Source organism: Orcinus orca, chromosome 8, assembly GCF_937001465.1.
Source record: "Orcinus orca chromosome 8, mOrcOrc1.1, whole genome shotgun sequence".
Taxonomy (NCBI): Eukaryota; Metazoa; Chordata; class Mammalia; order Artiodactyla; family Delphinidae; genus Orcinus; species Orcinus orca.
Genome location: NC_064566.1, coordinates 42,845,117 through 42,861,757, shown reverse-complemented (window position 1 = coordinate 42,861,757; position 16,641 = coordinate 42,845,117). Strand labels below are relative to the sequence as shown.

The window sequence follows — 16,641 nt, the reverse complement described above, 5'->3', positions numbered from 1 at the left end:
GCACATTTTTAAAAGGCACATTTCTCTCCTCCATTGCTGACGGTAGTTCATAATTAAATTCCCTTCGTCCTAATTTCTCCTAGGAAATATTGTTTGCAAACGATTGTCCTTTTTATTTTTCTAGCATTAATAAACTTACAGTTGCAACAAAAACTCCTGATTCTGAATTCTATTCTTAGCTTTTCAGAGGCTCCCCCCCTCCCCCGCCCCACCCCAAAGTAACCTACTTTATTGTAAATTCTTCTTTCTTTCAGGTAGGAATGAATTGATAGCCAGATACATCAAACTCAGGACAGGGAAGACGAGGACCAGAAAGCAGGTAAAACAACCGACCTGGAAATTGTGCATGTTAGCGAATGGCCCAAGGAGGCATTTTGGCTGCAGTGGCTGTCTGTGCTTTGGCTCCTAGGAGCCCCCGATTGGAGTTCCCTGTAAGGACGTCAGTGTTGTAGGTGTTTGAAATTGGCTCAGTTTTCACTGTTCATCATTTCAGTGACCTTTTATTATGTGGTCTCTGGAGTTCCTTCTATACACATATGGGAAAGTTTCACCGCTAAGGACAGTGTATGAACTGTTCCTGTACTGTATTGTAAAACTTAAATTTCTTTCCGAAACTGTGCATCTGCAAACATTGCAAAAGCCGCAGGTGCAGGTATACTTTGCAAGTCATGAAATTTTGAGATTTTGCGCATTGTAAAATCCTGGAACAATTACGTATTAGTCATCATTTCAATGAAAAAGTAACACCAGCAGCCATGAGTATTGGCTGGATTATAAGGCTGAATGATGTGCGTCCAGGGAACTGTTGCTCCTTAAGCTATGGCTTTTTGTCAGTAGCTGCTGTGACTGAAATGAAGTTACAATACCTTTGTGCAGAGCAGGGTCAGGAATTTTCCTCTGCCCTCTGTCAGCGTTCTGGCGCTCTTCGTTCCTTCTGATGTAAAGCAGCCCAAATCTCTGACCCAGTTCAGAACTGGAACGGATGAGAAATTAGTGTTTAACAAAAAACAGAAAAAGAAAGAAATGGAAGGGGGGAAAACCATCAAACCAACCTCATGGGTGAGTTGTTAACAGAAAAAAATATATATGTATATTTTAATGTTGACCTATGCTGACTGAAATGGCATGAATTTTAAAAACTATAATCAAACCAAAAGGCGAGCTCAACTGTGGTCTCGTTAAACCTGAGCAGCAGATTCCAGTCCTCTGCTCAGTGATGAGTTGTTTTCCTGAGTGTTTATGACGGGGAGAGCTTTCCCCAGGAACGCTCCTGTGCCCCAGCCGGGAGCCCACTGCTGAGTCAGCACAGGGGCAGGTGGCCTCCTGCCCGTGCTCAGAGGCAGGGCATTGTCTGTTCGGTGGATATTCCCCCCACTGTGGCCCTCAGCAAGTCAGAGAATCACATCAGAACAAAATTCTGGTGAAAACAAGTGAAAGCAGGAGCAGGATGGAGAGGTGAAGAGGATGGGGGAGAGTTCCTGCTTCTCCGTACTTAAAAAAAAAAAAAAATTGCAGAAGCAAATTGAAACTCGAAGACAAAGTTAGAGATAAGAGGTTCATTTGTTATCATAAATCCTGTTTTTAGGGTGGCTAGCGTGTTTGAAATCAAGTAATGGCCTCACAGTTGCTGAACTTCTAAATGAGAGGTTCTAAATTTCTGAAACAGACAGATCTTAATTCCCAGCATACTGAAGGTGCTGGACCTGGGCTGTCTGCCGGTCTGTGAGCTCTGGTCATGTGCCCAACCCCTTCACTGGGGGGACACTTCTAAATTTAACCAAGTCCCGCTGAAAGAGATGCAAATTTGTTTACCCCGTGGAATCATTGTGTTTCAGAAGCCGGGCTTGGCTTGCTTTCCACACCCCGGCATCCCGGGGATGTTTTTAGGCGGCAGTTGGTGATACCTCTCCAATGTGAATTTGTTGTTCAGCAAATCCGTGTGGTTTTTCAACCCAGATTTTTAACAGGATGGCTGGCTGGCTGTATTCACACTTTTCGCTCTGTAATAATATGCAAATCCACTTGGCGCCCAGTCAATACCCAAAAGAGTGGAAGGATTAAAGATATTTATAAGGGGGGAAAAAAAAAAGCTCTGCTAACTGGGTCTTTCCATTTCTCTTTGAGATCTAATTTACATGTCAGTATTATTTTAACATTTGCTACAGAATCCAGAGCTCTTAATGAGATCAGAATACAACCTACAGCTTCAGCTTTTTGATTCTGCGGAATGTGCTAATTTATGGATAGTCTCTTCTAAATTGAGAAAAAGGGATTTTCCCTCCTGATACTGAGAAGCTATAAATATTTTCATTTACCTCTACTCCCACCTTTTTAATTTTATAAAGAAAACAACCCCACTCTCCCCCTCTCATCCCGTGCCCATGATTTCTCCTGGGTGAGAAAACTAAGATTAGTTTCAACTTTCATCCTGACTCCAGTCACTGCAGTGATGACCCAGTCTGAAAAGCTTAGAGCAGCGCTGGGGGCTTGGTGTCTGGCTGGGACTGTGTATTCCTAACTGCAGAGCTTTGTTGAGATGCAAATAACCTTCCCCACCCCCCCACCCCGAAACCCTCCCAAGGAGTAGCAATTTTATATTTGATTTCCTTTTTTTGTTTTGTTTTGTTTTGTTTTGTTTCCCCTCATAAACCCGAACAATGTAGGTGTCTAGTCATATACAGGTCTTAGCAAGAAAGAAAGTTCGAGAAATTCAAGCCGCCATTAAGGTACGTCTGGCTTGCCCAGTTGTAGGGGGCTTTTCATCTCCATGGTTACAGGCTTTTCCTTTGTTTTCCTCCCTTCCCCTACCCTGCAGGTGTCTAGTCACATTCAGGTTCTTGCCAGAAGGAAATCTCGTGATTTTCATTCCAAGCTAAAGGTATGCGCTTTCCTGCTTTTTGGCTTGTGGTTGCTATGCATCTCACTTCCTGTTTTCCATGGTGACTGGTGAATGCCTGGTGCTGGGATTCTGGTAACCTAGTTTCCTCGCATGTGAGAGCTGTTTACATTTCTTTGTGTCTAATCTCTCTGTTTCTGTACTAGCCTCACATTAAGCTCAGAGAGAGAGAGAGAGAGAGAGAGAGAGAGTGTGTGTGTGTGTGTGTGTGTTTGTGTGTGTGTGTGTGTGTGTGTGTGTCCCTAATAACAATGCAAATGCAGCAGAGAGCTGGTCTTGATAACTTTTCAGCACAGAAACATGATTTTTTTTTACCCTTCAAATAACCACCAAGCAGCCCTGAGCTAGGAGAGGGAAAAAAAGTCAAAGAGATGCAAAGTTGGTGTAGAAATTATAAATGAATCATTTCCAAGTGGCCATCATGAAATTACTTTGAAAAAAATTTAGAAATTATTTTAATTTGTGCTTTTGATGTATTTTCAGTACTTATGAAAAATACATCTTCTTCATGTAATTTTTCATGAGTTCTTCCAACAGAGAGTATTTTCTGCCAGGTTTCTTCCACATTGCTTAATGTTTTTTAAGTGTGTGGCTTTGTTAATTAAAAAAGAAATTTGAGGTGAGGGCTTAAAGAAAAGATAGGTCTTAGAGATGGGAAAGCTCTCGATCAAATCCATGTTTGCAATTCCGTTTATACTTGAGTTTATTATTTTTTTTGTATATGTGCCTCATGTTCCAGTCTTTTAAAATATATTTCACAGCAAAAACAGAGGCATGGACGACTTAAAAATGCAAGTTCTCCCTATTTTCTCTCGTTCCAAAACTTGCAGTAAAACATGCATGACTTTTTTCCCTCCATAATGCCCTATCTGAGAAATGCAAAAGGATTATAGTTTGCATGGAGGAGCTCTACTTTATAATAAAAATGAATCTGTAGTCCACATTGTTGTCTTTCCCACAAGCCTGTTTTTGGTTCTGTTCTGATTTTTCCCCCCATACGTTAAGTAAATTTGTGTTTTTGTTCTAAACTAAAGGACAAAGTGTGATTTCACAGCCCCAAGTGGTGAACACTGGGACCCTTCCCAAAGGCCTCCAACATTTTTTATGCAAACGACGCTGACTGTGAAATAGGTCTAGCGACCAGGAAGGCGCATTTGGGGTGCCCTCTGCAGTGGGCAGCATGCTGGCTCGCTCGCTCACACATGTGGCTGATGGTGGCTGGCTTTTAGTTGCACTGGCTGAGCAGTTGGAAGACTAAAATAACTTCGTAGCTCCTGCTTTTTAACCAAAGGTGCAGTCCTTTCTATGTGGATGTAACTACCCCAGTGTTTGCTCAAGTTCTCACTCTGTTTCTAGTTTCTCTAACGGATTAATGATGTACAAAGAAGTTTACAGACATCAATTTTGTGTTTCCATCTGTGATGTTATGAATTGTTCTATTTCTGCACTGTGTGGTTCCTGTATGCTCACCAGGGCACATGGCCCTGGACCGAAAGCCCTGTAAATGGTGGGTAAAGCTCTCCCGGTCAGAGGGGATCCCCATGGGATTCCACAAGCACTCTTTTTCTCTCTTGGTGACTTTACAAATTTTCCTCAATGGAAACAGTTTTGCCATTATCTTATACATACACATACATGCCAACACACAGTCGTTTTTGTGTTTGTTCTTACAAAAAGACTTCCCCCCACTTTCAGCGAGCCCTGGACCACTCTCCTCTGGGGCGGGCACGAAGAAGAGGCAGAGACAGAGGCAATGGGGTAGCAACTGGCTCAGCATTTCATCTCCAAGAACCACCTCCATCTTCTTACAGTTCCTTTCCTTCCTCCCTACCTCATTACTCTTGGAAAAATGGAGGCCTTTGTTCTTCCCATCAGCTAATACCAGTCGAGTGTTCCAGGCATGGCGCTTATCACAGTGGGCAGTTAACAACCAATCCTCTATTCACAGAGCTGGCCGTGGAAATGGGAATGTGAAATATAGGGCACTGTAGGATAAGTGTTCGCAGAAAGAGCCAAAGTTAAATGTGTAGGCAATCCCAGAGACGAGCTGTATGGACAATGTGCTGCTGAGTTTGGGGATGAAAGACAGGAGTTAGTGCAGTGCAGGGCCTCTTGTGTGTTCTCTCATGTAAACTCACTACAAAGTGAGTTCCATTCTTAGATTTTCAGGAGTAATATTCAGGAAACCAGGGATCCAAAGGTTTAATTAACTCACCAAAAGCCATCCAGCATAGGAAGTGGCGAAGTCAGGATTTGAACTTTCTGAATCCTAAACTACTGCTCTTCCAGACAGGGTTTCCTGTAGCGGAGGCTGAAGTGGATTTCAAGCAGTAGGCTTCTCATCAGCACACACTGTAGATAACGTGTTACCACCCCTCACGCCCCTTTGGACCTGGGCGTGCAGGCCTTGCTTCCCACAGTCCCTCAGCCACTACATTTTAGAAGTAAGATGATTTTTAAACTTTGAGCCATCGGTCAAGATGTGGGCCTAATTTGGGATTGACGGTCATCAGTATCTCGGGGTGATGTGTTCCTGGCTGCAGAGCTGCTGCGTCCCCACTCGGAGGGAGTTAGGACAGTTGAGGAGAATAAGGCTGGCTGCCACCTGCCTGCAGATATCCTGCTGCCTTCACCTCTCACAGGCGTTTTATGTTAAAGATGCCCTCCTTAACCTTCCTGCCAGCCATTACCAGGAAACGGGCTCAGGCCCCTTGGTAGAACTCCTCTCTCTGTCTGCACTTTCTTGTTCAGCTCTGGAGTCTAACGTCCTCGGGAGGCAGGGATGAGCATCCTCGCCGAGTTCCTTGTGGGGTCAGGCTGATAGCCTCTGACTTCTTGGCCTCCCAACACCGGCTAATGAGATAAACTCACTACAGAAGTTGAAGTCATCTCAGTAGACAGCAAGGATAGCTTCTGAGCAGGGATAGGGGTGGCAGGAAGTATCCAGACTCACAACAGGTGCCGTGCTTTGTCTGAGACGATGCAGCAGGACTTCCTGGAGGAGATAGCCGTTGACTGGCCATCTCCGGACCTGTCCTTGCCATGCCTTGCCAGCCGGGCTTCTCGCCATTTCTCCGCATGCTCTGAAGTCAAAGGATTTCTGTTCCCTAGGGTGGACAGAGGCTTGTGGCCCTCCTGTGAAGACTGAAGCCAAGTTTCATTTCCCTGTTCTCCCTCGGGGTTTGAAAAAGTGGTTTACTCGCACCTGGGGCCGGGGCCGGGGCCAGGTGTGGCTTCCGAGGGCACCCTCTTGCCTGTGAGCCTCTCTTCACTTTCCCAGGAAGGGTGCAGGAGAATTCTTGAGGCTAGTGGTTTTCCAGCCTTTTTTAAGCAGCAAAACTCACATTTCAGATTGAAATCTTACTCGAAATTTTCCATATATAAAAGAGTAAAAGCTGTTTTATTTAAAGCTCACACGCTTTCGTCCTTAGCAGTGGCCTCTTTGGCTGGTTCTGTTGAATAAGGTTTGAAACCCCACACTGCATTAGGCAGAAGGAAAAGGAAATGCCCGCCTCTCAGCCGTGCCTCCGGCCTTTATGGGACAGCTTGGGGGTCCCACTTAGAGCCCACATTTTCTAAATTCCGTAGCCTGTTCTGCCATAGCCTTCTGAAGAAAACAGGCTCGAGAGAGTGGTTATTCTCATGTCACGGTTGTGGATGAGTCATCCTTGCTACAGAAGTCACGCTCTTGAAAATCTCTTAGGATGCGTTTCAAAGGTCAGCTTTATGCTTCTGCTAAATGCATTGGTTCTCAAAGTGCTTGTTTGTGAGCCAGATCACCCCAAAATGTGTGGATTTTAATTTTCGTTTAAAACAAAATTGTTTTAGTAAAAGTTTTAAGATTTCCGTGTAGATTTGAACTTTAAAAGCACAGAAATGATTACTTTATTCAGTCCAGTAATGGTTCCATTGAGAAGCCATGTGTTCTAGACCCTTTAGTAGATGTTGGGCGTGGAAAGTTGAATACACAAGAGTCTCTGTTTTGGGGGAACACTCATTCTTTCTGTTATTTTTGGGCACATTTGGGGAAAATACAAGATTCCCAGTGGATTGTCCCCAGCTAGGGGGCTCTGCAGTAGAAATTTAACAGAGCAGTGCAAAGACCACGCAGTGAAAAGGATGATTAATTCTGAGTGTGGGGAAATTAAAGAAAGCCCCGTGGAGGGGGTTCCATTAGAACTAAGCATAGAAGAAGGTAGAGAATTTCCACAGATAATGGGGGTGGGGGGGTTGGGGGAACCATGAAGAACACCCATCTAGCTGGAGGCATGGAATGAGGAATGAGACGGGAGGGGTGAGGTTCCCCTGAGGAGCATGGGAACACGCAGGGGTCCTTCACAGTTATGCTTTGGAAAGATCCCTCCAACCATTTTTAGAGGATAGCGCGGAGCGAGGCAAAGCTGGAGGCAGGGAGGCTAATTCAGGGGCTGCTCTAAGAAGCCAAGGGAGCAAGATGTGGGCCTGGACCAGGGGCCGACCAAGCACCCCTGGGGCCCTGCTCCGTGGCTCTTATCCATCCATATTGTCACCCTCGGCTGGTCCCCACTCCACTCCAGTCTGATTGCTGCATGCTCTTTCTTGCTCATTGTTTTTAAAGAGTGAATTATGTTAAAAAGTTCTATTCTTATTAAGTCTGAAAACTGTATACTGAAACTTTTCAAAGGCAGCATTTAAAACTTAGGTTAGGGCTTCCCTGGTGGCGCAATAGTTGAGAGTCCGCCTGCCGATGCGGGGGACACGGGTTCGTGCCCCGGTCCGGGAAGATCCCACATGCTGCGGAGTGCTGGGCCCGTGAGCCATGGCCGGTGAGCCTGCACGTCCGGAGCCTGTGCTCCGCAACGGGAGAGGCCACAACAGTGAGAGGCCCACGTACCACAAAATAAATAAATAGATAGATAGATAAATAATAAAAAATTAAAAACATTTAAAAAAAAACTTACGTTATTAAAGCCCGGGTTCTCTTAAAGTAATGGCCATTAACTGAGAGTGTACATCAAAATTAACTATGAAGTTTTTGTTGCTAAATTTTAAATACACCAAAAAGTTAGTACAGAGAATGACATATTAAGCATTCATGTTTGTACTATCCAGAAATGATTCTTTTCATTATATTTCCTTTAAGGTTTTTTTTCTTTTTAACTGAAAGAAATCAAATGGCAAAACATTATTCTTACTTTTTCTAATTTCCTCTACCTACTGTCTTTCCTCAACCAATCTCAGCCCCCCACTATCAGTGTCTTTCCTTGCCATTTAGTATTTCCCTGAGAAAATCAAATCCAGTGAAAACTGTCTCTTCTCCTTTGGCCCTTATCCTAAAACTAAGCTAGATTTTTACCCATTGTTTACTATGAACTTGTGCGAAAGCCATTGGCACCAACCTGAGACTTCTTCTCTATAGTTTATCCTGGCCTGAGCTAGGATAGACTTGGCCAACAATTTGGGATGGCCTTGGACACAGACTTCAACCACAGGAGAGAGAGGCAAGGGGCAAGAAAAACTAGGGGATAGTTGAAGAGGTCAAGGAACGATGTGAAGAGACCAGGAACCATCAGGAGGGAGACTGGGGCAGTAGGGAAAAGGGTGAAGGGGCCAGCAGAGTGCAGGTGAGATTCAGAAGCCCTAAGATGGATTGGAACTGCAAGGCATTTGTGGCCAGAGTGCCAGAATATTGGACATCAAATATATACTTTTATTTTTTTTTTAATTTTCTTGACTAAAATGTCTAAAAGACAAGTCAGAGTGTGATAACCGCTGGTCTAGAACAGAGTCATTTCTCTGTGATGGGAGGACCACATGTTTGGCCCCTGCCCAGACAAGATCCTTTTGGCCCACCACTCTTCAGGTGCCTGGTTCTAGTTATAAAGTAGAAGATGGATCCGTGCAGTTACAGCATGCAGGTGGCTTATAGGTCTATGGAACATGCATTGAGGAATTCCACAGATGCTGACTCAGAAATCTCCCTTGGACCTTGTGTCACCAGCTGGGTCTACAGCAGTGTTGCCCATGCTGGTTTCATGTGTTTTGCCCATGCTGGTTTCATGTGTTATCTTCCATCTCCCCCTGTTCCCTAGTTTATCCCCTCATTGGAATCTGCAGTTGAGCAGTGAGAGGCAGCAGCCTGTCTGAGAAGACTTTGTGTGGTACAGACTGAGGCCTGGCCTGCAACTAGACATGATTCTGTACCTTGAATTATTTCACTCACCATTAATTCATCAAAAGGTCTTTAACTGTTTTTGCTTTTTTTTTTAAGCTCCATGGATTTATTATCCCAGCATGTAGAAAGACTGCAGAAATGTTCTCTGTGCGCTATAAACAGTCTCTTCTTTCCTACTCAGAGTTCCTACTTAGAGTTTCCTGCTCTGAGTCTCTGTATGTTCGTTTGTCCTGGGAGGTTGTCCAGTCCCCGCCCAGAGGCCTCCTTTCCCTGATAGCAGCAAAAAGGTGGTCCTTTACTTGCTGGCTTCAGAGGCCTGTGAGAGCCACAGCCAAGCTCTGCAGGCCACCACCACACTGTGGACTGTCCTCATCGTTGTGGACTGTCCTCATCTTCCCCTGAAGGTGGACCAGGCCGCTTCTGGTTTGGGGTGTGTTTTGGTGAGTGCATGAGTCCAGACAGTGCTAAGAGTAAAGGAAGTCTTTGTTCTGCCCTAACCTCAGCAGGAATACATCTTAGGCAATAGACATATTCATGTCAAGCTCTGGATTGTATTGAAGAAAAGCCTGTACTTGCTGACATTGCATCATCCCAGTAGAGCAGAAAAAAGCCTGAGCTTCTCTGATTGTGTCCAGTCGTTGGTGACTAATTTACGAGCTCCATGTGCTCCCCGGGGCCATTTTCTTCGTTCTCGCCCTGGTGGCCTTTGTGATTTGATTTCTGAGCAGGCCATTCTTTCCAACCTGCCATTCCTTCCAGTAAGCAGAGAGCTTAAAGTTCAAATTGTTGATTTAATTCTCTTGAGGAGTTCAAGAACTTTGCTGTGGCTTTGCTGCATCTACACTGCTGAATCCTGGCTGTGTCACCACTGATTCTATCCAGGAATGGGCCTGTCCACGGGGAAGACACGCTGCACTTCATCCAGTGGTGCTCCCCATGGCCTTCTGAGCCACTTTGCTCGTTCAGGCGTTGACTGTTAACAGTACACAAGGCAAAAGAAGCCCGAAACAACCACCTCCTTTGTCTCAATGCCAGCACCAAGGCACTTGGCCTTGCTGCAGGATTTGGGAAATGATACACCGCCTTTCCTGGCATCTCCCAAACTTCAAGGAGTTCTTTTGCATTCATGACATGTACTCTTTCTCCTCAGCAATATTTTCATTACCTTTTTTTAAATTTAGCTGGGTTAAAACCAAAACTGGAGGCAGTTAAGTTCTTGTGCTTGGATGTGGTGGAATTAGAACCTCTCATCAACGGTGTGATGATACAGAACTTACAGTGTAAACTAGGAGACTGAATACATTTACCTTTCTATGTCAGCTGAGCCAGGTCTGGATTTTCTCTTTAAAGACAACAGAAACAGCCTCATTCTACATTTTTATCCCTTCCTAGGGAAATCCCATTGTTAACTGGCCTCCAATATAAACAGTGCTCAATCACATTGAGCCCAGAGGTATGTACTCAGGACCAGGGCTCCTAAGCATTTCAGCTCTCCAGTGACTTGAGCCTGGATGGTCGGTCATGTGGGCCCCATAGATGGCACGTCCACAGAATGGCGAGGCTGTGGGCACTGTGTGCTCAGAGTGGTTGATGTGGTTCTCAAAGCACTCTTGAAGGTGAGTGTTGTCGTCACTTTGCAAGTGAGGATGCAGAGGCTTGCAGTGGCTAAGGGGCTCACCCAGGGTCACCAGTCTGAACTGGATCCCAGGGCTATCTGGCACCACAGCCCAAGCAAGCTGTGTTGTCATGCTGCCTCCTTACAGAGTGCTCGCTGGTAGAGGATGAGGGCTCATTGCCCTAACTCGAGATGCTTTTGCATCGTCTCCCTCAACCGAGCCCTGTTTTCATTGTGTCTGCCTGTTCGAATGAAACAGAGAAGATGAGTGGTGGGAGCTGGTACTTTCTGGCTTTTCAAGGGAGATTTGCCTCCTGCCTCTTACTGTCCCTCACGGAGAAAGGGGCTAAAGTTAGTGGGTGCCTTCTCCCCAACACCCAGACCTGGCATTAGCAGACCTAAATCCCAGGCTTCCTGGTAGAGAGTCATCAGGCACACCTACAAATCACAGATCCTTGTCTGCAGTCCTTTATGATGCTGAGCCCCAGATGAGAATTAAAGGAAACACTATTGACAATTATAAACTACTAAATATAGAACAGTACATTTAAAAATGGACAATGGTAAAAGCCTTGAAAAATTTTTCTTTGATGTGAATGGAGTTTTTGGCATTTGGAAATACAATAAGATGAATTAATTGCTACTCATTACATGTCAAGTCAGGAGAAGCATGAATGGGCCTTCTCTCCTTGGCATTAGCCATTGCCCGCCTGAAATAGGCCCTTTTGTATTTACTCCTGCTTTCTCTAATAATAAGCAAATTAGAGATCATGGCTAGAAAAATTCAAGTGCCCTCCATCCTTTCTCCAAGCCATCATAGACTCTTATGATGTTTATCTGCTTAAGGGCTACTGCTAATAATTGCAGAGGTCATGTGAATCCACATAGTGCAAGATTAGAAACAACATCTGCAAAATTACTTCTTAGGAAAGTATTGTTTTGTCTTTTTCTGAAAAAGTGATTTTGCAAGCAAATTGCTATCTTTCCTCTCATGTGCTATATTTTTATATTGCTGAGAGAAGTATATTTGGAGAAGAACACTTAATAGCTATCCGAAGTTTTTGTATCCATGGTCTTTTTTATTTTTGACTGTACATATTTTTCCTGATGTATTGGTGGGCTTCCATATGAAGAAATTAGATTGGAGTCTTTAAATTCTGAAATGATGGCCCCTGAATAAGCAGGAGTATATTGATTTAGTATGCTGTTCATTCAGATTTCATATGTAGCCACTATAATATAGTACATGCGAGCATGCGCCATTTTATATTATCTTTAAAATGTGTTTATGATTAATGCCTAAAAATTATGAGATAATTGATTCCCCAGAATATTTAAAAGCTGAGAAAACAGAGGGGGGAACAAGAGTCCCCTACTTTCCAGAGACTGATTCATAAAATCTCCCTGAGTTTGAAGAGCGCACCACTCCAGCCATGTGCATCTGTGATAGGCTGCCTTCCTGTCATGGATATCACCTGAAGACATTTTCCAAACATTGTGTACATTTCAGCAGCAAGAAGAAGGTAGTCAGCTGATCCCAGAGTTGTAGTGGCAGCCTTGCTCTGCTTCATGAAATATGAAAGCCTGTTTACTTAGTAACAATAACAGTTTGAAAGGCTTCAGGCTGAGAAGTTTATGTCTGCCATGGCCTGCTGGACCCCGCGTGGCAGAGGTAGTGAGGCCGTTGACAGCGCGGTATGCCAGGAATGGGGCAGGAAGAGAGTCGAGTGGGTACTGAGACGTGCACCCTGCCTTGGAGTGCTTCGTCTGCCCTCAGTCTCAGGTCACATGGGCTGTTTGTTCTTAGCACTCCATCAACAGTCTTAGACCCATGTTTCCTGCTCCATAAATATTTTCCACATTCCAGGTTGTGGGTTTGAGTTTGGGTTTGGTTGGATAAGGGAGATATGCCTTTTCTTTCCCCACTTTGGCTTTTTATGGCCTCATTCTTTATAATCTTAGGAATAGAAGGGCTTAAAATCAGTAAAAAGGAGTGAATATGAAGTTGTCCACGCTTTTTCCTAGGACACATTTTTCCTCGTGCATACTCGTATGTACACATGCATACACTCAGTATTTTCTGTAATCTAAGACATCATAGACGATAACTCAGTATTGACTTAATAACAGTTTTTCAAGATAAAACAATGTGCTCATCCTTTGTAAATCTCTTCCACATCTCAGAAATATTAGTGTGAAAACATCTTAGAATAAAATTAATGTGGTGTACAAATGTAGCATATATTTTTGATTTTACTTAAGCTACTGTTGTTTGGATGGATTAGCGACACCCCCACCCACACCCCCCTTTATTCTGGGGGTAAGTGGTGATGATAGGGTGGAACGTTTAAAAGTCCAGGATATTAGACTAGAATGACACAGAGATGCCGTTTAGTCAGGTCTGACACTGAGAGTTATAATTTCTTCAAAGCCAGGCATGTATCTCTAGGCTGAAAATGACAATTTAGACATCCTTCAATTGAAATCTCTCAGCTAGGTGTACTCCCATTTCAGAATAAGTAGGCCTATAGCCAGTCTCTCAGTTCTGATTTCGAGATCTCCCTGGTGGTGCTTATTATCTGCAGGGTTACTTTAGATTTTAAACAAATTTTTAATTTTCCATCGTATATCATAGGTAGAGGGGAGATGTTATAAAATTAAGTGAGTACTCAGAATGTCACCACTAAAAAAAGTAAGAAATAACTGGTGTAGACATTTTAGTCCATTTGTAGGAAATTGCCTATTCTCAAATAGGTAGGTCAAGTGCAGAAAGAACCTCTACTTTAGATAAAATTTTCTCTCTGCACTTGGCTTTCTCTCTATTAGGACAGGTGGCCAAGAACTGCCCAAATTTTAACATCCTGCTGTCTTTTCACTAGTGGTTTTTCAGCTATATGTATTAAGATGTATTTGCTTATAATGGATGTCAAACTCACAGCTATGAATACTTTTAGAATCAGAAGACCTTTAGAAAATAAAGTACAACTCTTTCCTTTGTAGTTGAAGAAAATTAGAGTGTTAGGTGATTTGCCCAAGGTAATACAGCCCATTAATGTCAGGTGGAGGGCAGGTTTGGAACCAGGTCTCCAGACTCCCCAGCACGTACGCCTTTTACTGGCATAGAGCAAGTTGGTGTGCTCGCAGCAGTTGACTTGCTCTTCTGCTTCTGAACTTCTGTTTTCATTTGGGTACCTGGTGGAATGCTGGGTAATAAGAGAGTCAAACCTGACTTTATTTAACAAAAGAAAAAGACCGTATTCTGAAGTGTCTGGAGCTATGTGACATAAATGGCAAAGGTGGTGACTTTTCTCCTTTCCTCATTGACTGATTACCCTGTTAGAAAAGAAAAGTATCAAACTTTCGTGAACGTTTTGAAGAACTTTTCAATCAGCCTAGCAAAGGGAAACATCTCAAGCAACTCTAATAGAGTAAGAGTGGGTTGTGGAGATGTAGGTACTTATTTCCATGTGGACCTGGACTTAATGATTCCTGGTCACTGCACCCAAGTGTGCACAGACGCACTTTGTATTTGGGCAAGCAGAACCGCCCCTGTCATCAGCATTTCATAAACACAGAAGTCTCAGGTCCGAGAGAGGCCCCATGACGTACTCTTGGAATAGAGCCAAGCCCACAGCTCTTTTGTAGTTATTCTGCACAGTCTGCATCGGCCAGGCAGACAAGCAGCCTGGGCTGCCATTTTCTCAGCTCCCCCCGCCTGGGCCCTGGACAGGTTGTAAGGCTTGTAGCTCGCTGGGGAAGGCACCTGTGGTTATACCTATGCCATTCCTTCGGTTTCCTTGAGGGTACTGTTAATCATTTTATTAAGGGTTACATGACTTGGGGGCTGGGGTCCAAAGGGACTGGTCCAAAGAGAAACCCATGAGCTTGTATTGATGTCAAGGTGCTCTTGACAGAGAAGGAAGGAAGTGTGACTGAGCCAGGTTTCCTGTTCCTTATACCAGGGTTACCCTCTGAGGGGATGGCGGGGCAGGTGGCAGGTGGAACTGCAGGACCAGCTAAGGGTAGACTGACGCGCACTGAGGTTTGTACGTGTCAGGCCCAGTTTGGCTGTAGGGCATTTGCACACACACGGTCAGTTTATCATAAAATTCCACTGACTTCAATATTTGCCTTTTTTCCTGGGATCTCAGTGTCTGAAATGTTTCAGGCCTTTAAAAAAAGGTGACCTGAGAAAGCTGGCTTCGGGATAGAACGTTCAGCAGATTAGCAAATGGAACTTCAACTCGAAGAATGCCATCTGACCAGAGGCAGCAAAGGCATCACTTCAGTCTCTGGGGACCAATAATCCTGCAGGCCTCCAGAGCCCTCCTGGTGTCATTCAGCTGCAGCAGTGCCCTTACAGATACTCATTATGACCATGTGTATCCCCGAATAGCTGTTAGATGAGGCTCGTTTTTTCAGTTGAGAGCCAGAGAAGTGTATGAAATATAAAATTTTATGCAAACGTTAGGCTCCTTTTCAAGGGTTAATTTAAGCGTTTTGAAAATTCACACGGTGCTCCTGGCAGTTATGGGGCAAAGTGGCGTCCCTACCTTGGGAGCACCTGATTGATCTTCCTTAGAACCCTCTAGTACTTGTCTTGTAGGCTTTGATTTCCCCCCCCCCCCTTTTGGCCTTGCCTTTGGCGCCTCAGCATGTTTATTCATCACCTTTGGGTAAATCTGTAAACATTGAAGCCACCTCTCAGCTGGTACTCAGTGTCTTAGCCTGAAGCTTCCCTTGACCTTCACTCTCTGTCTGAACTCTGAATGACAGCTGGGGAGAGTGCTCTTTTTACTCTGATGTCACCATTTTGTTCCTGTTTTGATGGAGTCTGGGCCTGGGATAGCTTGCATAGACCTTGTGCAAGCAGCCAGGACCCTTGACATGTTTACTGAGTGTGAAGCCCTGCCCCCACCATCAGGGCCTGTCCCACACCAGGGGCCTGACCATTTCTCCATCTGTACTGGGGAAGCCTCAGAACCAGCTCAAAGGAGTTGGGAGTTGCGGTCGTTGATAATTGCCCTTTAGATAGTTACCTGGGTCACACATTTCTCCTAAAATGTGAAAAAAAAAAAACCCCACGCTCCTACGCATTTTATTGTACCCAAGTGTCATGTGTTTGTATACGTATATATTTTTTAACTAAGAAGAAAAATAACCCTGCCTTTGTAACGCAATCCTTTTAACAAATTGTTTATTGTTGTATCCAGGTAACAAGCATGGTAAGTATTTTCACCAAATCGAGTATTCTGTACTTTAGCTGTGCTTGGCAGACTTTTTGGCTAGCTATGTGTTCTCAGCCTTGGCTTTTTTAGGAAAGACCCTTTTAGGAAAAGGGGAAACCACTTACCTGGTAGCATCCCCTGTGTCCTTGGGTATAGAAAGAACCCGTCTAGCCTTTGACCCAGGCGGGGATACCTGAGAAAGCATGCCCCCCGCCAGCATGCTGCTTGGCCCCGTCATCGCCCTGCCTCATCGCCCCGCCGCCCCGCTGCTTCTGAGCCTCCCCACCAGGTGTCTGCCAGGGCTCCCAGGCCGAGCACACAGACGGGCCTCCCAGCACTCTGTGATGGTCCTACCCCAGATCCACAACCACGCCTCTTCTCTCACCCTCCTCCCCATCTGTGTGCTTGAAAGCAGGGCCTTTTTTCCCCCTCTCCTTGAGTCTGTTAAGTAATTGGAGACATCTCCCTTTGGAAGCTGGAAAAATAAATACGTTGTCCACTCTTCTCAGAGGCTTCCCATTCTGTTGGAAAATGGACTAAAATTTTTTTTTCTTTTTAAACCTTGCTACTGGGTGTTCTCAGTAAATGTTCAGAGTTACAGTAGGTTGAGTGTGTTTTTAGCCTTCTGGCTGTGTTTATTTATCTGTGCATGTTTGCTTTTTTGGCCTTTTTTGTGGCACTGTATTTTAGTCCCTGTGCTCGTGGCTGTGCCTGTTTAAGCTGCCCGGTAGCCATGTGTTGTGTATTA

At 44.6% G+C, this 16,641-nt stretch overlaps 1 protein-coding gene across 13 annotated transcripts in view; it reads left to right on the top strand.

Moving 5' to 3' along the window:
* Nucleotides 1-16,641, top strand: part of TEAD1 (TEA domain transcription factor 1) — a 262,180-nt gene that overhangs the window by 187,285 nt on the left and 58,254 nt on the right. For 6 of the 13 annotated variants that reach the window (XM_049713805.1, XM_049713802.1, XM_049713804.1 and 3 more), the window contains 3 exons: nucleotides 255-319; nucleotides 2,664-2,726; nucleotides 2,816-2,878. In XM_049713805.1, the coding sequence (XP_049569762.1) occupies nucleotides 255-319; nucleotides 2,664-2,726; nucleotides 2,816-2,878 (191 nt within the window). Of the gene's footprint in view, nucleotides 1-254; nucleotides 320-2,663; nucleotides 2,727-2,815; nucleotides 2,879-8,920; nucleotides 15,891-16,641 lie in introns of those variants that run through there. The other 7 variants (XM_033404481.2, XM_049713808.1, XM_049713807.1 and 4 more) reach the window with 4 other exon arrangements.